This window comes from Triturus cristatus, chromosome 7, assembly GCF_964204655.1.
Source record: "Triturus cristatus chromosome 7, aTriCri1.1, whole genome shotgun sequence".
Taxonomy (NCBI): domain Eukaryota; kingdom Metazoa; phylum Chordata; class Amphibia; order Caudata; family Salamandridae; genus Triturus; species Triturus cristatus.
The window spans coordinates 1412447764-1412472814 of NC_140590.1; the positions used below are offsets into that span (position 1 = coordinate 1412447764).

The 25051-nt window shown below is 41.7% G+C and overlaps 1 protein-coding gene across 1 annotated transcript in view; it reads left to right on the plus strand.

The window, feature by feature from the left end:
* Positions 1–25051, plus strand: part of ATP9A (ATPase phospholipid transporting 9A) — a 555816-nt gene that overhangs the window by 357904 nt on the left and 172861 nt on the right. Inside the window, exon 16 of the mRNA XM_085619138.1 lies at positions 9274–9366. Within this exon, the coding sequence (XP_085475264.1) occupies positions 9274–9366 (93 nt within the window). The remainder of the gene's footprint in view (positions 1–9273; positions 9367–25051) is intronic.

A 25051-nucleotide genomic window follows, 5' to 3' on the forward strand; every position in this document is an offset into this window, starting at 1 on the left:
AGTGGTCAACCAGCGCATTGCTGAAATGTTGAGATGTGTTGTGTACAGTTGTGCTTGCATGTGGATTGTGGAATTCAGACACAGACTTAAAAAGCTCTTCAATTGGCAGTTGTTGTCTCCAAGACAGGTGGTATAGTATGTATTTGTATTTGAGGATTTATATAGTTTAAGTTCTAGGATATTTAGTAGGTTAACTTTGGTTCAATACTGATCTTTCTCTTATGTACACTTCCCTTTCGAAACTACTTGGGGGCATTGATGGAGGAAATAGTTCCTTTGTTGAAGGGGCAAGAATCTAATGACTGAAGTGAACTTAGAATGCCACACTGGAGTAGTTAAGATATAGGATCATTCAATCTTTCTAGATGATACCCAGATGGAAAAAGCAGAGTGGTCATTGTTGATCATGATGTGTGTGTGACGTTTATGAGCATCTCCACTTGAGGGGAAAACTTCATCTGTGGTGCGTCTGGTTGGTCCATTTTTCCAGCGATGTGGTTGTGAAGCTCATGGGAGTCAAGAGAGTATAGCGGACAGATCTCATGTAGCCATGAACTCGGAATTTGTAATGAGATGTTAAAATTGCAGAGGACAATACGTGATGGATGGGAATGCTCAGTTGATGAAATTAGGTTGCAGAAAACATCTGGTAAAGGAGATTTGTTAAATTGGTTATCAGCAGTGGCTGATAAAATAGTTAGAATTGAAGGGGTATAAGAAGGCAGTTACATTAAGTGTCCATAATTGAAGGTAAAATGAACCCTCCTTAAAGTGTGGATTTACGGACAATGTCAAGTTTGCATGCACTTTTGTAGAGTCAGTTGTGGAGGGTGACTAGCTATAGTGAACTACTTTGTGAAAAAAAGTGTGCTGCATCATCCCCAAGTCAGGTCTGACCATTGAAGGTTAGTTGGCTTGTTATCAATAATATTATATATCTTGTACTCACATTTAGTACTAGATGTTGCAGCTATCAGTGGGCTTAGGATAAGGAGAAACTGGTTGCATTTAAAGTTAGTGCTAGAAAGTTGCAATGGAAATGAGTAAGAAGAAGGGTGAATGTGTGAATGAGGAATTGGAAGTGAGAGTCAAGCAGGGTCCGTAGAAATCACTCTTTGTATGTCCATAAATGTGACAGGTTGTGTCTACCAGGGTCATTTAGGTCTGAAACAACAGCGAAGCAGCGTTCAAGGATAAAAGTAACTTTTTCTGATCTCCCTCTGTAGGCTTGTGAGGGTGGTATCAGTGCAACCCCAGGAGGAGCAGCTCTCCAAAATGCTATGGCACATTCGCCCAGTCAATTCCTGAGGTTAATCTGGATAGGTGCATGTGTGATTCAATGTACCATCAACTTTACTAAATCAGTGTGTAAGATCTTCCAGAATCTGTGTAGGTTAAAGATAGTCACAGCTCCCAAAGCATATGTATATTTTTTGTCAAATCGATCAATGTACTTTACAAGGAGCAATGTATATTTGATTCAAATTAATGAATCTCTAAGTTAGTGGATGGGGTCTATTCAAGAAGCAGCTGGTGCAAACCAAAGGTGCAACATCCTCACTCAGTTTATCTCAGTTTAACATCTGAGATTCATTCACTGTCTAATTCTACTCTTCTGCTTTTTCTGACCTCCTAGTGTTAAATGTTCTGAAGAACTCTACTTTCCATTTTTTGTGGTTGATCATTTTGTCAAAATACAGGAGAGATCACTTTCAAGGGCAGTGATAACCTGCAGGGGCAGAGCTGTCATTAGTGCATAAGATGCAGTTGAACTGAGGCCAAGGAGTGTGAAGGAGCCCACTGCACCCAAATAATGTCTGTTGTTTATCACCCTGCTGTGGGGCTTGGACCTATTTCCTTTTACTGCACACAAGCCAAAAAAGATTATACTCCATCCGCACGTGAAGTGGTAGAGGGAGACATTGGCCCAATCACTCATATAAAAATAGAAATGCCATGCAACCATATGGACGGACTGGACCTTGAATGTGTCCTAGAATATTTTGGTACCAGGTTACAGAGCAGCAGCAGTGGTTTGTGACCCTGCCATCACCATCTCCTCCGGTATACTCCTTCACCTTCTCCACTCTCTCATCTGCCTCAGCAAGTCTTCCTGCAGCATTGGTGCTATGCAGGTATGACAGCAAGTTACACTCTTCCACACCTCCCACTGTCCTCAAGCCACATGGGCAGCTCAGAACTCCCTTGTGGCCCAATGGGGTGTGAAGACTCTTTGTGCCTGACACAACTGGATCTGATTGGTAATGCATTTGCTTGCCTACTTTATTGGACTGCAGGTAGAGGGAAAGTACACATTCAGGTAGCTTCCTTGAGCCAATTACACCCAAAGCGGGCAGGGCTGGGCCCTCCACAAGTTTTTTAGCCACAATTTCTTGGATTCCAGCAAACTTGGGCCGTACTGGAACTACAATGGTTGAGTGGAAGAGCAGAGCTTCAGCTTGGAAACATCCTTGTCTCAAACAGGTGGATTACCTGATTTGGAGTGTGGAGTTCTAACCTGCTGCAAGTTGCTGTTCACACGTCCTGGTTCAATCGCCTGCCTCTTTCACTGATGCTTCCACCATGTGTGGACTATCGAGTGAATGTTCACTTCCCCTGAATCCTTGATGTATTTTCTGGCATTTAGTGGGAGTAGGATATTTCACCTTCTAAAGTTTGGCAGCAGAAGCTATGGCTAAGCAATAAGCAGTAATACAAAACCACACTTGATCCTCTGCAAGGATAAAGGACACTTGAAAATGTTAACACTGCTCAAGTGCACATTCTTCTATTTTATCTATTGGCAGTGACAATACATGCCACAGCACTGCTTTCAGCTGAATGTAGGTTCATAGTGCACACAGTTGTACCAAACATGTTACATTATAAGTGATTGCTTGTTGATTTACAGTGCTTCAATGAGAATGTGTGTTTAAACTCTGCTGAGACACCGTTCATTGCAATCCCTATCTGGTCAATCAGAGGTTCAAATATTTTATAAGTTTGAGGGAATTTTGACTTTTGAGTTAAAATGCTGTGGAATTGTGCATATGACTTTAAATTTCTGTTAGTTTAAAATACATTTGCAACACTGTTTTACCAGATTTAGCACTAATTTGTCAAATAATGGGACTGCAAGAGTCTTTATTATTAGCAGAGTTAAAATTATAGATTTATCATGGATGGTTATGGAACAATTGTTTTAAGAAACCAACTGCACATTACACCACTGACAAAAAATACAAGCCGAATGATGTGTTAGTTGGTTGACAGAAGGTTATTTTCTATAGAGTGACCCTCTCCATTGCATGTGCTATTTCAGTGATTTAATACAACCTAACTTTATCAATATTATTTCAAAATATTTTATTCAAGGAGCTATGTTTGACACTCCCCAGTAAATCGTCTCTAAATTAACTGGTCATTTTATAACTTAATGAAAATCTCATGTGGACATCTTTAATTCTTACTTTGTCTGTGACAATCATAGACATATTTTTTATTTATTATATATAGCATATGAATCTAACAATTAAAGGAATATTTTTGATTTTCCTTGTTTTTTTGTAGCTCTCACTCGGTCGTAGTCACTTCACACAACATTCAGGGGTGATGAAATTTGGGAAAGTAGTTTCAGGAGGTCTCAGAAGTCTACATTAGCAAATACAGGTTCTTAGGTTTGCAAGCAGAATACTTCGGAAAGATAGGTGTTTTAGAATGTTTTGCACAATTAGCTTTTAGTCAAATGAATATTCTTTTTATTTTTATTAGATCTTTTTATTAAACGGTTGCTCATTGTAGAGCAAATACAAGAGTGTGCCCAATATACATCGTGAAGAAACAAATCACATTACAATAATGAAACCAATAAGTATCAGGCGGAAAGTCCCCAGCATATACAAGTATCACATTAGGAGTTGAAACATGTTCATTGGTTATTCCCTCAAGGTGTCACGCCTCTTCTTCGTACTCATTGGTCTCCATATTTAAGTCAATTATCCTTCTCCTATTTGCAAGGATCAACCCAGACTTTGGTATACCACATGTTCCACCTGCTGACACCAGTCTATATCAATATCCAGGTTTTCGATATGGGGCTCACCCACCCCTATGCTAAGTTGTGCTTAGCTACCCCCATAGCCAAAGCTCGCCATATTTTCTGGTATCTAAGCCACACCTCCTTCCCAGTTACATTAAGTAGATGCCATCTAGCCTCCAGACGCATGTTGACTCCGGTGACACGGGCCATAATCTGCACCACTCCCCTCCAGTAATGCTGAATTTCTGGGAAGTCCCACAATATGTGAAAGAAAGTGCCTACCAGACTACAACCCCTGGCGCACAGGGCAGTGTCAAACTTCCCCATCTGTGAAGGAGCGTTCTAGAGTAAATACGATCTGTGGAGTATCCTTTGTTGGACTAAACGGGAACGTATTTGTTTTGCCACTTCCCTTGGGCTCTCCACTGCCTCGACCCAGGTGAAATCCTCTAGGTGTCCAATGTCTCCCTCCCATGCTTCCCTCAATGCCTTCAGAGGGCCAGGGGAATTGGTCAGTAATTTATGTAAATCAGAGCTATGGCTTTGTCAGTCATGAGATCTAATACTAGTCGGTCCTGCAGCTGCACCAATTCTGGCAATTGTTCTCCTTCTGTTGTGTGTCGCCTCACTGCATGCCCCAGCTGCAAATGTCTAAAGCTCTCTGACTCCATCTCATATTCTTGCTTCAAAACCTCAAATGCTAACCATTGCTTGTCCTCTCCACACATCACTCAAGTATTCAATACCAAGCAGCTCCCATCTGGAGAATCCCTCTAGGCCCAAACCTCCCTCAGGAGGACGCTCTCCCTTCAGAGGTGCCCTGTCTGTCAATTTGCCCTTGAACAAGAGGGGTGGGGGTGCAGTTCCTGAGAGTCTAGCGAGAGAGAGAGAGAAAAAGAAGAGTTTATTCTTTGTGTTCCAGTATGAAGGGAATGTTACATTAGGAGCAGGTGCCCTCACACACCCAGGAGGGTGTCATGCTTCATCATTGGGCTTGCTCCTCGTTGGACCAGCGCTGCAATGCCCGATGGTCTCCCACAAGGGGGCTCTTTGCCGGAGATCTTTTTAGTAGCTGTATGATGAAGTAGGGGGGGTGTGGGTTTTTGTTTTCGTAGTGTGTGTAAAGTGATGTTTTACAAAAGTGAATTAAAATAGGTTTAGTGATGTTCCTAGTAAAGTATGTTTATTGATTGAGCTTACTAACCTAATTAAAAAAGTGTGGTGCTCATTTAGGGTGCAATAATCGTAATAATGATCCTAACAAGCCTCATAAATATCTCATAAAAAATATATGTGATCCACATGTTTCTCACCTATATCTGTCTACTCGGATCAAGCGGCGATTCTTCCGAACCTAATAATGAAAAACTACACTACTCAGAGACTAGATACTTCACTCTATTCGTTGTGATTATAGTAATCCATATTTTAACAGGTCACACAGATAAAACATTGTACCGTGACCTGGATCAAATGTCCTAAATCGGGCAAGTAATGGCCCACAGGGATAAGGCAAAGTATGGAGCCTATTAACATCGTGGACGCGTGCTGGCGTCCTCCTTCAGATCTACGCCGGCTCTGATCACCTCAGTTGGAAGTTCTTCTTACTCACTGGCCTCTATATTTAAGACAATTATCCTAATCCTTCTTTCATTTCTGAGGGCAGCCCCGACTTTCGTATACCACACGGATATGGACACTAGTCCATATCGGTTTCCCAGTGGTTGATACGGGAGGCGTGATCAGCCCCCCCCCACCTCCCCCCCAAGACTCTTGCTATGTTGTGCTTAGCTACCCCCATAGTCAAAGCTAGCCATATTTTCTGGTATCTGAGACACACTTCCTTGCCTGTTATGTTAAGGAGATGCCATATAGCTTCCAGGGGCATGTTGAGTCCGGTGACCCGTACCATAATCTGCACCATTCCCCTCCAGTAATGCTGAATTTCTGGGCAGTCCCACAATATGTGAAAGAAAGCGCACAGGGAAGTGTCACTCTTGTCCATCTGTGTAGGAGCGTTCTACAGTAAAATACGATCTGTAGAGTATTCTTAGTTGGACTAAATGGAAACTGGCTTGTTTTGCCACTTCCATTGGGATCTGCACTGCCTTGACCGAGTCAGCATCCTCTATGAATCCAATGTCTCCCCTCCCTCCCCCCCATGCTTCTTTCTGTGTCTTCAGAGGGTCAGGGGAATTGGTCATTAGTTTATGTAAATCAGAGAGATGGCTTTGTCCATCATGAGATCTGATAATAGTTGGTCCTGTAGAGGCGCCAACTCTGCCAATTGTTGTTCTTCTAGTGTGTGTAACCTCAGAGCGTGCCCCAGCTGTAAATGTCTAAAGCACTTTGACTCCACCTCATGTTCTTACTGCAAAACCTCAAATGTTAACAATTGCCTGTCCTCTCCACACATCACCCAAGTATTCAATACCAAGCAGCTCCCATCTGGAGAATCCCTCTAGGCCCAAACCTCCTTCAGAAGGTCACTGTCCCACAGAGGGGACCTATCTGTCAATTTGCCCTCTCACCCCAGGAACCTAGTACCCTCTCGCCATGCCCTCACTACAGACAGGGCGTGTGTCAGCAATGTGCCCTCTCACCCTCCTGTAGAGAAACGGCAGGTAACCTCTGCTTCCCATAGCTTCCCGATCCATACGATATGCTGGTTCAGTTAAATCAGCAAACACAGAGTCATTGACTGCCACCAGGTGTGCTGCCAAGTAGTACTTGCATATGTTGGGAACTGCCAGCCCTCCCTCGTACACCCCTCTTTGGAGTTTGCAAAGTGCTATTTTGGAGCTGACTCTACCCCACAGTAGTTGTCGCAACTCATGGTCAGCCTTTTTTTAAAAATCTGGGGGTGTTTTGTAGGGGGTGTTCTGTGGAACATACAGTAGGCATGGCAGGGTCATCATCTTAAACAGGACAGCTCTGCCCATCAGAGACACTCTATATCGAAGTAAGTTTTTATTTAGGAAGTCTCCTGCACTATGCATGGTGGTATATGCCCAGCTATCTAAATCCATCCTACACTATTAGAGCCACACACCTTGATGGTAGGTTGGGGACACCCCCTGACAGGGGCAAGATGAGGGACTTGTCCCAGTTGATCCACTACACGGAGTAGTCTCCAAAGAGCTAAAAGATATGCAATATCCTGTCCATCGTGAGATGGGGCTTCATGGCATATAGCAGTATATCATCTGCATAGAGGGAGATTCTTTCTTCCCATTCTCCAGTCTCATTAATTCCTCCTATCAGTGGACCCTGGTTAACCAAGGCTGCCAGTGGTTCAAGCACCAGCGCAAAAATAATTGGAGACTTGTGCCCTTATGATGGGCAAAAACCCAGGACTGTGCATTTTTAACCCTTACTCTTGACAGTGGGCCCTTATAGAGAAGTTCAACCCATTCGCAGAATTGAGGGCCAAGCCCCAATCTGGAAAGGGCTGCAAAAAGATAGGTTCATTCAGTGCTATCAAATGCCATTTTGGCATCCAACGAGAGCAGCACAGCTCGTGCAACCTGAGGAACCAGAGTCATATGCAATACTCCATATTGACGCCGCAGGTTTAGTCAGATTCCCCTATGTGGCATAAAGCCGGATTGATGTGGGTGGATCACAGTAGCTATTACTCCCCTCAGTCTGTTCGTTAGGGCCTTCGCCAGTACCTTAGCCTCTAAATTTAACAATGACATCGGTCTGTATGAGCTGCACCCCACCAGTGTTTTATCTTTCTTGGAGATGACGATGGTGGCTGTCCTTTGATCCTCTGGCAGGCACCCCTCTTTCCTGGCCACATGGAACATTATAACATAGGTTCTTCAACATTCTCTGCTATGAATTTGTATAGTTCCACTGGCAAGCCATTGGGCCCGCTGCTTTCCCTGACTGTAGATCTAAAATTGTCCTTGCTACTTTCTCTACCGTCAAATCTTGCTCTAATGCGCCTCTGTTTTCGTCTGAGAGATTCGGGAGGGAAAAGTCTTTCAGGAGGTTAACACAGTTGTCTCCCGACCTGGTGGTCATGGAAGCATATGTTTCTTAGTAATAGGCAGCAAACATTTCTGCTATAGCCACCCCAGTCATGCGGAATTCCCCCTCTGTATCCTGTTTCTCTAAGATCCAACTCCGCCCCCTATACCTCTCGTCCAGCCTCGCTATCAGTTTGCTGGCATTATCACTGATATCGTATAATCTGCGCGGAGTAGCCAGAGCATAGGCATGTGCCCTATCCTCTGCTAGTTCTCTCAGCTGATGCTGCTTGAGTTGGAGCTGGTTTTGTAGCTGGAGGTTGGTTGCCCCCCCCCCCCCCTCCAGTATACAAGTGTCTAGTGTGTCAATCTCAACGTTCTAGCACCTCACATTTTATCCTCTGTTCCAGTCAAATGGATATTCGCTATGGAGTTCCAAAAGACTAAGCCTTGTAGATTGAAAGATCTTACCACATCATAATTGTTCCTACATTGACTAAATGAGTCTTTAATGGGAGGCCCACATTGAAAGTGATTGATTTCTGGGCATAGATGTAGTATTAGAGTGTGCAGCCAAGGTCTTTTTGTGTGAGCACACAAGGTGTCATCGCGGTAGTTGGTGGGAGAAGAACACTGACAATATCAGGAAAATTGGAGCAACAATATCAATAAAGGTGGTGTTCCCATTGAAGAGGCTTACATTTAGGGCAGCTAGTATTAAAATGGGGGCCAACAGATTCATCACCAATCTAACCCCTACATTATAGTTCCTCTGTGATGCATGGGGGGTATAAGTAGTGAGTCCAATTAGACCGTAGTTATGTAAGCTGCTCTCAGCCTTTTATACATAGATTTGGAGTGATTTTCTATGCACCACCTACAGGAGGCGAGTGGCATAGCACCTGGGTACCTTTTCATTATCAGTTCCCTACGGTTTTTTAGTGTCATTCTGGATGCCATCCATATTCATGAGAAAACTGAGGTTGTTGCCATCAAGAACATTCTCAAGCGGAGCAATGTTGAAGATAATTGGTGGTCAGATCTTTTCTCGTGGACGTGACATGCCCACTGCTTCATAGACATAATAGACTGATTATTATGTCTGTACACTGCCTGCTGCACACTCAGTCTGTGATAGGGGTAGCAATACACTATCATTATCAAATGTACCTCATCACAGAGAAAATATATGACTTTAGAACTAAAGTGGTAATGTAAAAAAAAAAAAAACCTTTTGTGCTTTGTTTTCTTTTGCAGGAAGATTCAACAGGAGAAATCACATTGTACATGAAGGGGGCAGATGTGGTTATGGCAGGCATTGTACAGTATAATGACTGGCTGGAGGAAGAGGTAAGAGACAACAGTTCTTATTTAAACAGTCCTATGTTCCTACCTACAAAATAGCGTACTAAAATACTTTATTACTTGTTTTCCATGTATGTGCATGTGTTTGCTTTTTACAAATGTGATGGATACACATTGAAGTACTTTATAAATAATCCAAGAGAGTTGTGCTTTGCTTTTAAGGTGAGATTGAATTGCTCACAGGCTTCAAATTACTTTGCAGTTTTTCTGCAGAAAGGGCGTGGTAGTGAAATGTTCTGTGAAAGACACAGTATGTTAGCTTTAGCCTTGGGTGTTGTCACGAAGGGCCCATATTACAGGCTATAGTGAACAGGCTTGGTGTGTTTTGTGCATAAACCATACTCATACTTGGGCCTTCCGCCCCATTTCTGTATAAAGAATAAGGGGGGGATCTGCACTGATGCAAATGTGTGCACAGCAGAAACTCACATATAGGCTCTAGTGCTACAAGCAAGAATGGCTGTGGTCTGAGTGCACCTCATGGTGGCCATTAGACATCATATAAGATCTGGGGTCCAGGGTGCACGGGTTTCTATTCTGACAGGACTGCCACAACTCTACTGATTTGCTGTGTGCATGTTCATTGGTGGTTTTCTTTTGGAGAAGGTCTAGGGACCTCACAGAGTATCCTCAGTGGGGTATGGGGAGGGAGCAAATAAACTTCCTCTCGCTTGTGTGTGGCGGGCCTACACCGCACAGAGGCCTGTGGCCATTCACACACTTTTATAAGGATGGGGAAGCACTTGGCAAATAGGATTGTCTCACTTTCAAGGGACTCATCCAATGCAATTGAGGTGAGACTGATATTTGAATGTGTTCACTGTAATACTAGCCAAACATTTGGTACTACACGTGGGTCCACGTGGGGCCTTCTATGAAACTGTTAAAAAAAGGCATGAAGAAAAGGTACGCTATCACTTGTAAATGCAACCCCCAGTATGACTCTGATTAGGAACTATGAAGCGAGTCACCTCGTAGTACCTCAACTTTTCTTTTATCTATAGTGACCCTGGATTCCTGTCAGTTTGCTTTCTTCACAGAAAGTGAATAGTGTAAGGGTTTAATTTATTGTTTTGGACTACTGCCCTTTTATGTTTAACTATTGGGGTGTATCTTTCAAGGAACAGGGTTCTTAGGAGGAGTAAGCTGCTGGATTCATTACTAGAGCCTTACATTCCATGAAATAACCTTTTAATGGAAAAGTACATTGTTGGTGGGGTATATATACTGTGCAGTGGAGGGTATGCTGATTCACTTTAATACACTTCAGTGGCAGCTGCGCCTAGAAGTGGAAATGTGGGTGTTAATCTAGTGGTACGTACAATGATTGCATCGCGCATAGATATTGAACACAGGCACATTGCCGCAACGGATGGACCTTGTTGGCACTGAATTAAGCAATGCTTGATAGTGCAACCAGCTCTACTTTTCGTATTCCATACACGAGCATATGACTTTCACACTATAGGCGGTATTGTGCAGAGAGAGGTACGGTATCTACCTTATGTTGCAGCATTCCTATGCTTTTCTTTGAGTTCATTTAGAACATTCTACTCCTAATAGGTGGATTGTTTTAGTTGAATCATTACAGCCCTTCTCCCTATGGCTGAATTGGTCATTAAAGGCAATCTTACCTCATTGTAGGACAAGGCTCGGACCTATAACTGTACCAGCAGATATAGCCATCGGCTGCAGGCAATATTGCTTTATTAATAGATCACCAGAAATCATAAATATGTAAAATGACATAAGCTGGTTTTGTGTGTTAGGTAGAAGTTTGTTCATTGTTGGTAGACATCAATATTTGGCTCATGTGTCTTTCATAGTTACACATTTTAAGTGGTGGTTATTATATGAGCATAGTTGCTGTTAATTGTTATGAGGAGACTTTTTCAGTTAATTAAACTAAGGTGCACATACCTTTAGCTGTGTCTCCGGCATAGGGTGTCCAGTAGACATGTAAGTTGTCAGTTGACCTGTGCGACCTTTCTTTGTGGTACATCCCCTAAAGTTGGTGAAGTCCTTTAGAGGTTGTCATCATAGGACTGTATCTGTATGTTAATCTGAGCATTGTATTTAGTTTTGTGTGTTACTTTTGTATGCAATAAAGAGTTTTGTTTTGTTAAATTAAAGGCACTGATTGTAAAGTGATTTATTAAGTATGGTTTGTTATGTTTTGTGTCTTGAGTCTCTAGCCCGTTGCACCTTCTCTGAGTCAGCCTTGGACTGGTCTAACTCACTATCCCGACAGTTAAGTGCTGAAGTGGGGGTACCTGATTCTCAGTTGGACATTCTGCAATATGTGGCCCTCGGGACACAGGAGACAAAAGACCCCAGTTGTTAGAATTGAGGCCCTGTAACTTCTGCATTCCAAAGAGTCTCTAACCCGGCTTTCTCACAGTTACCTTAATATTCAAATTTTTTCAATCATATGTTGAGCCTTCGGAAAAAGATCAATTCAACAGCGACCGCTCATTCTGTGTCAAGTATTGGGCGGAAAAAGGTCTTACTATATATACACTGTCCTCTTAATGTTCTCATTTCATTTGTCACACGTTTCTGGCGCGTTTGTTTTACTTTGAGTTATATCAATTTTAGACCCTTTCCTGTTCTTTTGTGTTTCTGCAAGTACGAATTGCGTACAGTCATCACTCGGGTCATCCCACGTTTCCTCTGCTGCCTAACTTTCTGCATGTTTCTCCTCAGCTCAGACCTTTGATGTCCCTTATCACTGCAGTCCCACTACACGCCTGTCTGTGCACATCAGCTATAAATTGTGTTTCTTGGCTTTACCTTCAAAGGCGTGATCTAAAGTACGAGGCAGTGCTACGTTATGAAATATGAATGCTGGGGTGTCCGGAACAGACATCTTGGTTCGAGCATAAACAATGACAAAAAGTTACAAGCTCGTTTTCAGGAAGAATAGTCGTATTTTTAAATAGATTCGCCACTTTAATGCAACTACAGCGTTTCTCGTTTCCGGACGTGCAACTGCTGTTTTGAGAAATGTTAAACTGAATTAAAAAAAACAAAGCAGACGAGCACATGCATTTGAAAATCTTATTCATTAATAACTCTGGGGCTAGAGATGTGATTTCTGCAAGCGGCTGTCAGTGAGTTAGTGTGAGGTTGCTTTGTTTTTACATCCATTTAGTTAATTTATATCAAACCCAGAGACCTTTTAAGGCCTGGACAAAGTGGGCTCTGGCCCAGGGCCCCAGCCTTTTAGGGGAGACCCCGTGATAGATCTGGCTCTGTTCTCTATTCGTCCTGCCCTGATGACCTTGAATGATTCTTAAAGATAGATTGTTTGAAATACCTCTTTCTTTATTTTTACAGACATTATGCAGAAAAATGTTGTGTTTGTTTTTCACCACCATGCAACTTCCAAAAAAAGTACCTTTTTGATCGAAATAGTCCTCCATATTTGAGAAAGGGCAGCGGTTTGCAGAGATTATTTGTAATATAAGTAAGCAGCTGCTATATTACAATATTTAAAACACAGGTTACTATCCCTGAATATTAGATGGAAACACGTTTAGAATTTGGGCTAGTTGCCTGCAGAGTCAATGGCCTGGCCACAGATATCATGGAAAAGCTGAAATTGGATCATAAATTCAAAGCTGCTCCAAACAGGGGCCCCCAAAATATAATTGGCCCAGGGCCCCCCAAATCCTTAAGATGTCCCTGATCAAACCCTCATATATTGGTAAAGCAAATGTATCTTTGTTATATTAACAGCTTAAGGACGGTAAACCATGTTGTTGTGCCCACAACACAGCTTCGAAGCGAAACCGCAATCCACTATAGTGGCTACGCCAGCAGAGTTTATCTTTTGAGAGGTATCATGAGATTGAATGCCACATACAATGACCACCAACCAATCCAGGGGTTTCCCTGTCCCTGTTGTTCTAAAGCCCGCACTCCGTGATAGAGGCAGACTAAGAATGTGAGACAGGAAAGAAAATAAACTTACTTCAATAGCTTCTGGTGTGAGTTACCCGGTTTATCACCAGACTATTTTCGCATAGGTTCCTGTCAAGAAGGTGCCACAGTGCATTTATTTATTTATGCATTTTTATATAGCGTGTACTTTCCCCTGAGGTGTCGGAGAGCTCTTCAATAGAGTAAATTGAACTACATAAGGAACAAGAATGATATGGTAGTAGCTAACACTGCTAATATGTACGACAGTTACTTGTGGCGAGAGGTACACATTAATAGGTTACAAAGTGATGCCCCATAGTGATTGCCTTTTTTTTTTTAGGGTGAAAGCCCCTCCATACCTCCTCTGCCCACCCCACCCCTCCATGCATCCTCTGCCCACCGCACCCTGCCCTCAAGTATTTCGCCACCTACAACAGCAGTGCTGTTTACTTAAGCACTGCAGAGCAGGCAGCTCGGAGGAGTTCCCCCCCCCCCCCTCCCGCCCGCAGAGGCTAACTAAAAATAAAATTATAATTTTATTTTTTGTCCTGTAGATGTGTCTTGGGGCGGGGGGGGGGGGCACAGCACTGCAACAGGGGTAGGAGGAGTGGTGACACTGATGTCAGTGCGCATGACGGTTTGGCCAGTCATCTTAGAATGGCCAAACAGTCATGCTCAATGATATCTCTACAACCCAGCTATGCTGCTGGGTGGAGAGACCAGCAGGAACAGGCTCCCAGCTCTCGATGAAGCGCAAAACAAGCCTGCTCTGCCCACTCCCAACACTGCTTTAATGGGTATGAGAGCAGTGTCTGGATTGGCCGTTGGGAAGTCTGGGAGCTTCAGCCTCAGAGGAGCAGGAGAGCAGCATGCAGAAGGCCGACAGGTACGCAGGTGGCGAAATGCCCATTGCCATAACAAGCATGGCACAAAGTCCAGATAGCCACAGTGTAACTGAATTGCATGGTGTTTTAACAACCGGTCAATTTTGCCACTTAATTGTTCTAGTCTTAGAAACTGGTGGTTTGTATAGAAGCACCACGAACCACTGCACAAAGCCAACAAGCAATGAAAAGGAACACACTGGTTACTAAATTGGTTCTAGAATTTCTTCTAACAGTCCACAAGCTAATTCCAGCATGATGTGTAGGGGGTGCATTGGAAGGAACTTGAGTTTTTAGCTTTCAGCTTTCTGCCTACAATGACTTAAAATAGATGTGTGTAGAATAGTGCATGGTTGCCTGTAACTGCTTTGCCAGATAACTTATGTAATTTGACTGAGTGGACCTGGGTCCCTGCCAATCAGGTTTTCAGGGCCTGTGTTCTTTCCCTAAACTGTACCATTGTTTCCACAATTGGCACAAATCCGGCCTACCTGTAAGCCCCCTGCAAGGGCATGGTAACCAGGGAAAGGCCTCTTATGGTTTCAGCATGTATTATCTCACACACAGACCTCTCACCACAAACATGCACCACTGCCATTGCAGCCTGTGTTTTTTGGTGCCGCTAAAAGTGAAGAGTCAGCATGGCACACATCCCTGTGTGCCATGCCTGCCCTGCACTGCATGAGGCCTAGGTAAGCCACCCTTTAGATAGGGTGCACTATGTCCCATGTGAGGGCCTATCTGCAGGAGCAGGCAGGCCCCTATATTATCTAAAGCCATTCTTAGTTTTTGCAAGTGCTCAGTAAAGCCACCCTAAGTACATGTCTGGAAACTGGTCATAACGAGTTTCTTAGCACCATAATGGCTTTACGAAATCCTAGGATGTTTGGTATCAAACATCACAGAATAATATTCCTGCACTGATTCCAGTATCAGATTTATTAATCCTTGGATTCAGGGGTTCCTTCTAGAGGGGACACCTGAACCACACCAACCTCTGGTAGGTTTCTGACTGGTAAACACCAGCCTGCCACCACAAGACAAGTTTCTGGACCCCTGGGGTGGGAGCCTTCGCTCCCTGGACCCAGAAACAGAGTCTTTCCTGGGCAGAGGTGTTCACACCTACCCCATCTGTGACAGGGTAGCTTCTAAGGTCTTGCGGCCTTTGCAACATATCACCCAGCTTCTCCTGCTATCAGGTGCAGGCTCCTTCCTGTCTCACCCCCTTTTCGACAGGAAGACAGACAGGAAAACAGCCCAGAAGGTGTGCACACCTCTGCCAACCCCACCCCTCAGGTGGGGGAGGTGAGGTGAAGCCCACTCTTCAGTGCCTGCCATCTTGCAGATGGCAGGCACCCTTCAATCAGGAACAGGGATGGCGCCCCCCACCCCATGTGTGGTGAGCACCCTAAGGGTGTAGTCACCCTAAGGACAGTAGCTCATTGACTACTACCTCGAGGCCTCTAAAACGCCCCCTGAATACAGTATTTAGGGGGCAGCCCTGAACCAGGAACTCAGATTCGACTTGACAAAAAGAAGAAACGAAGAGTAGCGCTGCACAAGAAGAGGACGATAACAACTGCCTTGGCCCAAACCCTATCGGCCTTTCTCCTGCTTCAGAAACCCTGCAAGCTGAAACCAGCATGTCCTGCAGCCAGCAGCCTTCAAGAACCCTGGGGACCTGCCCTGCCTTCTCAAAAGACTCTGATCTCACATTGACACTGGAATTGTCCAACAGCAACCCAAGCCAGAACTCCAGATCCCTCTGGAACCGCATGTCCTCACCACTCTTCGCCCGACGCCCATAACCCGAGTGGCCAAGCAAGCCAGCGAGGTCCTCCTCGATCCAGACTTGGGATCCAGTATTGGACGACCTCCTCTGACCTTCTCTGCAGTGCCTGCAGCCTCATCCCGAAGGGTCCTCCCCCACCAGGACCGGTGAGAAGAACCTGACAGGAAAAGACTCCCCTGCACCCGCAGCTCCTGAGATGGGAGATAACCGTCTGACGGTGTTCTGGTGTCCAGTAACACTTCAACGTCAGCCTCCAGTCATTGGTTTCCTTCTTCCAGTCTTCTGGCTCCAGCCTGCAGTCTTTTTCCTCGACTGACAATGTCCATAGGAATGCATTGGGCTTCCGACACGCCTGCGCACCGTAAACCAGGCCGTCCCTGCGCCGCTCATGGTGTTGTGTTGGTGCTGCCTGGAACCCCCTTTGCCCTCACCTTAACCCCAGGAGCTTGCCTCCCAAGACCGAGTGGCCTGCCCATGAGCAGCCCCCAACCGAGGTGCCCCATTGGCTAACATTGACTCCCTGCACTCTGCATCCAGTCGCCCTACTGACACTGGTGGTGCACCTTGAGTGCCAACCTGTACCTTGGGGAACTTTGGTTCTACCCCCCAAAACACTGTTCCCAAAACCGTTTACTTACCTGCAAACCTAACACTTTGTTTTTCTCAATAGGATTGTATGGTGGGTTTTCTCTGAAAAGTCTTTTAAGTATTGAAATTGTCTTGTATGCAACACAAGTAACTTAGTGTCTTCAAAGGAGTTAACCTGCTTACTGATGTCCTGTGATGCTTAGACTGTGTTATTAGTTTGTTTTACTCTAAACTAGAAAAGTAACTACAAAGTAACTGGAAAGTAATCTTAAGTAATTACGAGTACTCTAAAGTGTCTACAACCCATTTCTTCTACTGAAAGTAACTTGTATGCTGCTGCAAAACCAGTACACACATAGGGGCCTATTAGGATGGCGGGCGGTTCGCCTGGCGGGGGCGAACCGCCCGCCATCCACACCAGGAAGACCCCCGCCATATTAGGACTCAAGTGTCTACAACCCATTTCTTCTACTGTAAAGTAACTTGTATGCTGCTGCAAAACCAGTACACACATTGGGGCCTATTAGGATGGCGGGCGGTTCGCCCCCGCCGGGGCGGTGGTAGCCACCGCCGGCCTGGCGGGAGCGAACCGCCCACCATCCACACCAGAAAGGCCCCCGCCATATTAGGATGGCTGGGGGATCCATGGCGGACGGGAAGATCGTCCTCCGCTTTTCCGCCTGTCGGCTCTTTGACCGGGCGGAAAACATGTATAATATGGTGCCGTTGTCTGCGAGACACCGCCATCCATATTAGGATTTTGGCGGAGATCAGCCTTTCCATGGAAAGGCATGCGGTCTTTGCTTTTGGGGGCCCGTTGAGGGTTTTTGGGGGTTGGGGGTGCACATGGGGGTACCTATGGTACCCCTCTGCATTTGCATGCACAAGGTGGCAGGCAAATGCATGACATGCATTTCTGGCATTGCGGCGGGTGCTGCTGACAGCACCGCCTACCGCAATGTTAGAAATGCAGTATGTGCCCGCCAGTGTGGCGGGGGCATCCTAATGTACATGGCAGGTCCGTCGCGACATGGGCTGTCAGTCCCGATGCGATGCCATCGTAATAGGCCCCTTTGTCTTGAAAAATATAATTGTATTGAAAGTTTTACTTACCTCCTACTGAGTAAATCTTGGTTCTTGTAATAAAAATAACAAAGTAACAATTTTATAAACAAACCATTTATCTGGATTCAGTCTGAGTATGTGACATCATTTCTTGCCTGAGTGTGTACAACAAATGCTTAACACTACCCTCTCATGATCCTGACTTCTCAACCACACTACCACAAATGAGAGTAAGGTATTATCTACTTTAGCCTCTGCTAAACCTCTGGGATCCACTGGACTCTGTGCACACAATACCTTACCTTAGTATAGTGTATACAGAGCCAGCTCTTATAATGTGGAAAAAGTAGATAATCGTCTGTGGTCCTGAATGTCTGACATACGTCAACTTCAAGGTTTCTAATTCACATTATTTCTGGTCAGGTTTTACTATATATCTGGATTTGTAACATGAAGATATATACAAGGCCATTAAACACTTCAAGTGTGCCATAGTCATTCCCAGGGTTCTCCTCTTCTATAAGGTAATTTCTGTTAAGATGAAACGGTACAGGGGCGTTTCATTGAACGATAAGGGAAATCTCGAAACTTTTGAATTCCCAAATATTTTCCAACTGATTTCCACTCAGCAATGTAAATAGTAAGTGAAACTGCCTTTCAATGATGGGAAATTAAAGACAACTCCCATACATTTTGGGTTGTTAGGAGAGAAAAATGTTTAGGGAGAACAATGTGTACTCAAAAATACTCTTGAGTACAACTTAAAGGCTAGACTTATGCTAGGAAATCTATTTTAGTAGAGTTCTGTGCACACATGTATCAAGTGAAGAATCTCAAAAATGTTTAAACTTCACCAATCATGGGCATATATCTATGATACATGGATGAACACATTTTTGTGGCCCATGCACACTGTGATTACGTTGCAGTTTTTCCCCCATCATTTTGATTGTATTTCATAGCAGGCCCCATAGAAAACATGTGGGGCATACCACTCCAAAGCCATATAACATCGATTTCACCTTTTACACATAGCAAAGCAATCATCAATTTCCACCAGTCCTCTGAAAGAGAGCGTTCTTTCCAACGTCCCTCCTCTTGTATACTTGGTCAGATTCGAAAATGTCGTAACTAAAAAATTATGGTATTTGAGTTACCTCCCAAAACTGTTTTTCCCCGATTTGACTTTCTTCATCCTTAGCTATGTGCCATTTCCAAAACTTCATCACTGGCCCTGCAGATATATTTTGTGCACCCTTGTGACTCTGGTTCACAAACATAACAGTTTCTCAAAAAGTAGGATTTCAGTCTTAGTAAAGCAACTCTTCTCATGCTAAACCTCAAGACGTAGCAAGAACTTCAGATACCAGTTGGCCCAGAATAAATGTCAATCATGCATGTATCCATAGTGTTCATTCACAGTTTTCAAACTTTTAGCATTACCTGGGTAGTCCGAATGCATATGACTCTAATGCCTCAACATATTCTCACTAAATATTCACCAGTCAAATCTTGAGAATTTCAAATGGTGGCGCTTCACTGCGTTCAAGCAATCCTTGTGTTAATCCTAACTTGCATTGGTTTATGCTAGGGGTTCGAGAACCATGTTGTATTGAAAGAAACACTTCCCTTACAAGAATGGGATACTGGCTGCAAATGAGTCCATTTATACGACAGTGAGGTATGAAAAACATCTGTCCGCGTCATTCCACCTTCTGGACTGCTATTTCTACACCACCCGCTGAACCATCTCTTCCCTTGAATGAACAATGATGCTACCTCATTGTTTCACTCTTAAAACAACAACTTAGCACCTGCATATGTGGACAATTAATACTATGGGTAAAAAATGGCTTTTGGAGTTCTCTTTGGCAGCCGTATCCAAAAAGGAAGCTCCCTCTTGTTTTCCGACAGTTTAATAATGAACATTCTGTTATCTAGTGACAGATAGGATGTTCATGAAAGATGAATCCAATGCATTTTGTCTGAAGCCAATAGTCAGGAAAACAATCTACAGATTTCCTTTATATTTTACTTATTTTGGTTCTTTACCACTCTGTTTTGCTGCTTCTCTTTTTTGTAACAGCTTTGCTTATTATTCTGTGAAAAAGGCTAAGCATCACAACAACATTTTATATTTTTTTCTAGGGTATTATAACATCTGAGCAGATTACATGGTCAAGAGCATATCACATCAGGAGTTGCTTTGTGCCACTCAATTTGCAATAAAAATATTCATTGGTTTGTCAAAAGACACAACATATGCAGAACATATTTAGTATTTAAGATAGAATGTCCATCGTTGCTACTTATTAAAATTACATTAGGCTTGAACAAAAGATACATACATTTCAGATCTGTTAGGATGAATCCGAATAATATTCCTTATAATTTTTTGTACCTGAATAGATAGCGATAATTTGAAGTATTGTTGATTGCACTTGCAAGACTGTCATTCTTTAAAATCAACGAAATTAAACCACCAAAATAACCCTTGGAAAACAATGGTATTGTAGATTATAGAGTAATGTGATTTCAATTTCGTCAGGAGAGTAGCAATGTACAGGAGGCCTGAAACAGTTTATTTTTCAATTATTCACATGTCCCTTTCTAAATATACCAAATAATGTTATACTCAAACCAGTGGACCTTTGTAAGCGTTTCCCTAACTTAAAAAAACCAAGGCCTTTATTGAAATCACAAATCAAATTTGACCTGGCACTTAACTTGTTTTTAGTTGCTCCTTTGCCCTCTGTGATCTCCAGGATAACCTAGGTTGTGTTGCGAGTGTAAACGTAACATTTTCTGCTCACTGAATCCTGACCCTAGTTAAATGGGTGTTTATAAAAGCAACTTTGGATTCAAAATGGAACTGACAAAAATAAATGCTGTTTTACAAAAAAAATATATCCCTACCTAAACCTAGTGTACAGTACGTGTTTAGCTGTAAGTCCTGTTTTAACATTTCACTTTATTCTGTAGATTGACTTCTCATTTTTCATTAGAATTAAGTAGAATTGGGGAGAGGAGTTGGCCTAACGGCTCGGGCAGTCAACCTCGAATCTGGGGACCTGGGTTCGAGTCCCGGCAATGACGCTGAACATCCTGTGATTCTGGGCAAATCACTTAATCTACCCGTGCCTAACAAAAAAGAATGTATCCTCATGTAATGCATCTGGTGTTTTGTAAAGCGCTCTGACACCCGATTTGGGTCAAGTTCGCGCTATATAAAACTCTGTAAAATAAAAAATAAAAAATTTTAATAAATAAAAAAATTCCCCCTTGTTTAATCCTCTATGACAGATGTTTACATACACTATCTGTCGGAACACTCTTGTGCCTGAATGATTCAGGTGTCCCATATCCAAATTGATGTTTGTATTTGCTAAACCTTCTGATGTCAAGCCGCTTGTAGCAAGTGAGACTTGAATTTGAGCTTCTTGTGGCAAATTAGGTGAGCTTTTACTCTTTGCAAAGCTTTTCAGTGTGGGATGCTGCCTCACAGTTTGAGAGAGCGAGTTACATATTTTTACTGTCTGAACCTCATAGGAGGTCAAGACAATCTTTTTAGGTAATGCATTTATGGGCCTCACTTGTCATCATCCTTATTCCATGTTTTTATTTTTTTATTTGTATTAATGAGCTGCTCCAGGCCACCAACTAACAGTCCTTCAAATTTAATGATATAGTGCTTAAAATGAATCTCACAGTTGCCAGCCTCCCATTTTTGCAATGATATGGACTCATCTGCGCTAAGAGTCTTATATAAAGCCCCAGTTTTAGTTGGTTTGTTAATATGGCCCTCTATAAAAAACTGCTGGACAGAATATACTCATCAGATCATTACTTTCTTGGGTACAGGAATAGTGGAGTCACCAATCCTCCTGTAGGCAGTGGTATTGAGAATCAGCTCTGTAGCACTCTAGTCGAACACCAACCAATTCTGATGCATCCTGTTTTTGATAGCCTCAAGCATTCATTGAGACCCCAATATGTGTACAATGATATCCTGTAATTTTGATGAACAAGTGGGTTTCATAGGAATGCAACCCACATTCCATGTTTGCCAGTTACTGCACGATGAGAGTTCACAGAAATATTCTACAGTGTTTGATGAATTCAATATGCGGGTTCACCAAGATGGCCCCTGTCCTTTAGGCTCTGCTCAATGTATTCCATAAATAAAAAGGCTAACACCAATGCAGAAAATGTTAACTGAGCTCGACAATGCAAGTAGTATAAACTTCACATTTCTTATTTTTTAGAAAACATATAAGAACTAAGCTGCAATATTTACCTGGAAACTTTTATCTAACATATTGAATATAACATTTATAGTAGTTTGAGATTGATAAGGCTTGTAGTGTATTATCACAGTAGAAACTAAAGGCAGTGAAACCTAGGCAAACAACCTTTAAAGTTTGTTGTATCCTGCCTATTGTATATTCCTATCTATGCCTTTACCCACTTCATGCCCTTCTAGTGGAATGCCTCTGCACTGTGATGCACTACGAAATGTTGGGTGCTGGTTGAAGATAAGCCACCGTTATGATGGGGCTGAGCTGCCTGCTGGCTGCTCCTGGTGGGGCTTGTTCCAGGCTACTTAACAACTTACAATAAACCATCATGAAATACCTCTACCAGTCTGGAGTCCATTACTACAAAGTTTTACTCTATTATATTGTTTTATTTAAAAAAGCAGTCATTTAAATTCCTTCACTCTAGGTTGATGGCAGCAAGGCGTATATACATCAAGGCTGTGCTAAAGAAACAGCTGGGAGTTTGCAAATAATTTTCTCTTATTAAATATTGTCTTCAATAAGGTATCTATAAACATAAATTATTAGACCCTGCAACTGTGAACATTTTAAAGGGTGTCTTTTCCAAATCTTTTACATCTCTAAATTATTTAGCTGCTTACTTGAAGCTTTACACACCCTCTTTGATGGTAGTCCAAACTTTGATGATTTATAGACCTCCTTAATTATTCTTATTGTGATTATGATGCATTTCATCATTGCTTCCTCCTATTACATTTCTATCTTTGTATTGTATCTCTTGTGGGTAATCTACAGTGATATTCTTGCTGTACTCTTCTGATTTCTGTATGTTTGACTTATACGGTCCTTATATCCTTATGAAGATCTGATTTCATGTTGCTGTCTCTTTTTATGTGGACTTTAAATGTCATTTATCAATTATATCGGTTTGATTGTTAGTAGGAGAAGTTGTAATTATGTTAAGTAGCAAATATAGATTCATGTCATATTATTACAATTATTTCCTTAAAACTCAAAGGTTTAGAACATTCTGTTAAAATAAAGAAAGTTTTCTTAATGTTTACATAGGTATAACATTAATATTTGTTATTTGCAATTGGCAAGAAACTCATATAGAAAATACCAATTTATCTACAAAGAATATTATTTTGTCAAATGCTATATGACTGAACAATTGAGTTGTTCTAGGTTATTTGCTATGAAATCAATTGTTAAAATTCTGCAGTAACGTAGTGATGCTGATGGTAGATTTATATATGCTAAGGGTAACATTTACAAATTCGTTGGCCATTTTGTTAACTTATATGCACCAATTAACAATGACTCAAGTTTTTGGAAAAATGTTACTAAATAAATGATTAAAGTTGGTAATATACCCCTTATAGCGTGTAAGGTTTTAATTTAAGAATATACCCATTAATAGACTCTCAACGGTGAAGTTTAAATCCTCCAAGGCATTGTAACTGGTAAAAACCTCTTTAAATACTACTAAACCTGTAGACAATTAGAAAATTAGAGATTGTATTACTCCACAAATAAAGATTTTCTTCATACTCTAGAATCGATTACCTCTTATCTCACAATTTTTGTAACTTAGTTATATCCCCTAAAATTGAATTGATGGACATTTCAGGTTATGCCCTAATAGCTCAATGTATTAGATTACAAGAATTGCTAAATTTAGGACATTTTTATCACTCCAAGGGACAATAGATACAAATTTAAAATACAAAATATATGTTATTAGTTTAATAAGGTGTTTTGAAAAAAAAGCAATGTAATAAAAAGCAAAATAGTATTACTGTTGCCACAGATCTTGTAACCTTTAGCCAATTATTTGTGAATAATGAAAGCTTGCAACCAAGTTCATGCTATAAGATGTTCACAAGGTGAATTATTAACAAGTTCAAAATATATTGCTAATAAGTACTTGTTTTTTTAATACACAGTTGCATTGTAGATCTTTTCCATTTCAAGATCAAATAATAGATTACTTCTTTTCTCCTTGTAACCTGCCTACAAGTTTCTATAAAAGATAGATCATTATTAGTTTAACCTTTTACATTTTTCTGTGGAAAAAAAATATTATTATCAAGCCACTCTGGTAAATCTCTGTCCTGATCAAATTTTATAAAGAATTTTATCCAAAGTATCTTCATTCTTATTGACTTTATAGAAGACATATCACAAAAAAAGGAGCAATGGATGGATTTGTTTGAGATGCTTTAGTGGCTGTTATTCCCAAACCTGATCAAGACCCCTTATCCGTATTAAATTATATATCTATTTCTCTTCTTAATCAGGAGTATAAAACACATTTAAAAAGTTGGCAAGTACACTATCTAGAATGCTCCCAAACCATGAAATTTAGGTATTCCTCATATAATATCACAATACTTTGTTATATGCTATCAAAGTACTTTAAATCTCCTCTTGGCCTTATGGCTGAGGTGCCAAAAAGGTTTTTCATTAAATTAATTGGGAATTTTTGTTTAAATCCTAACAGTTTTACCAGTTTAGTTTAAATTTTCTGAACATAGTTAAAGCTATATGCGCACATACCCTTGCCAGAACTTATGTTAATAACTTTACATCATATTCTTTTATAAAAATACACAAGAATAAGACAGTGATGTCTCCTAACCCCAATTGTATTCTTACTAGCAATTGAACTTTTTTGTGCTTAATTTGTAAATCCACATTAAGGGCATCACTGCAGCTGATCTAGGTTTAACAATGTTAGCATATGGAGAAGTTTTTTTATTTTTTGCTGATAAATCATAGCATACTTTACCACAAATATTACAAATTAAAGACACTTTTACTATCTGAATATACATCGAATGTAGACGGAATTCTTTCATTTGAATGCATATTGTACTCATGACATATCTGCTTCTGATACCTCATGGTGTAGTCACTCATCAGCGTATTTGAGTATTCATTTCTTTAATGCTATCAGAGATACTGTAGCTACAAATTGTGATATTATCTTGCAAAAGATTAAAGGCAAATTACTAAAGGTAAATTCTATATCTCACCTCGAGTGGGAGAACTGAAGCAGAAACGGGTTCTCATGACCCAAATACTGTATTTAATTTCTGTGCTACCTGAATAAATTCCGGCTAATTTAT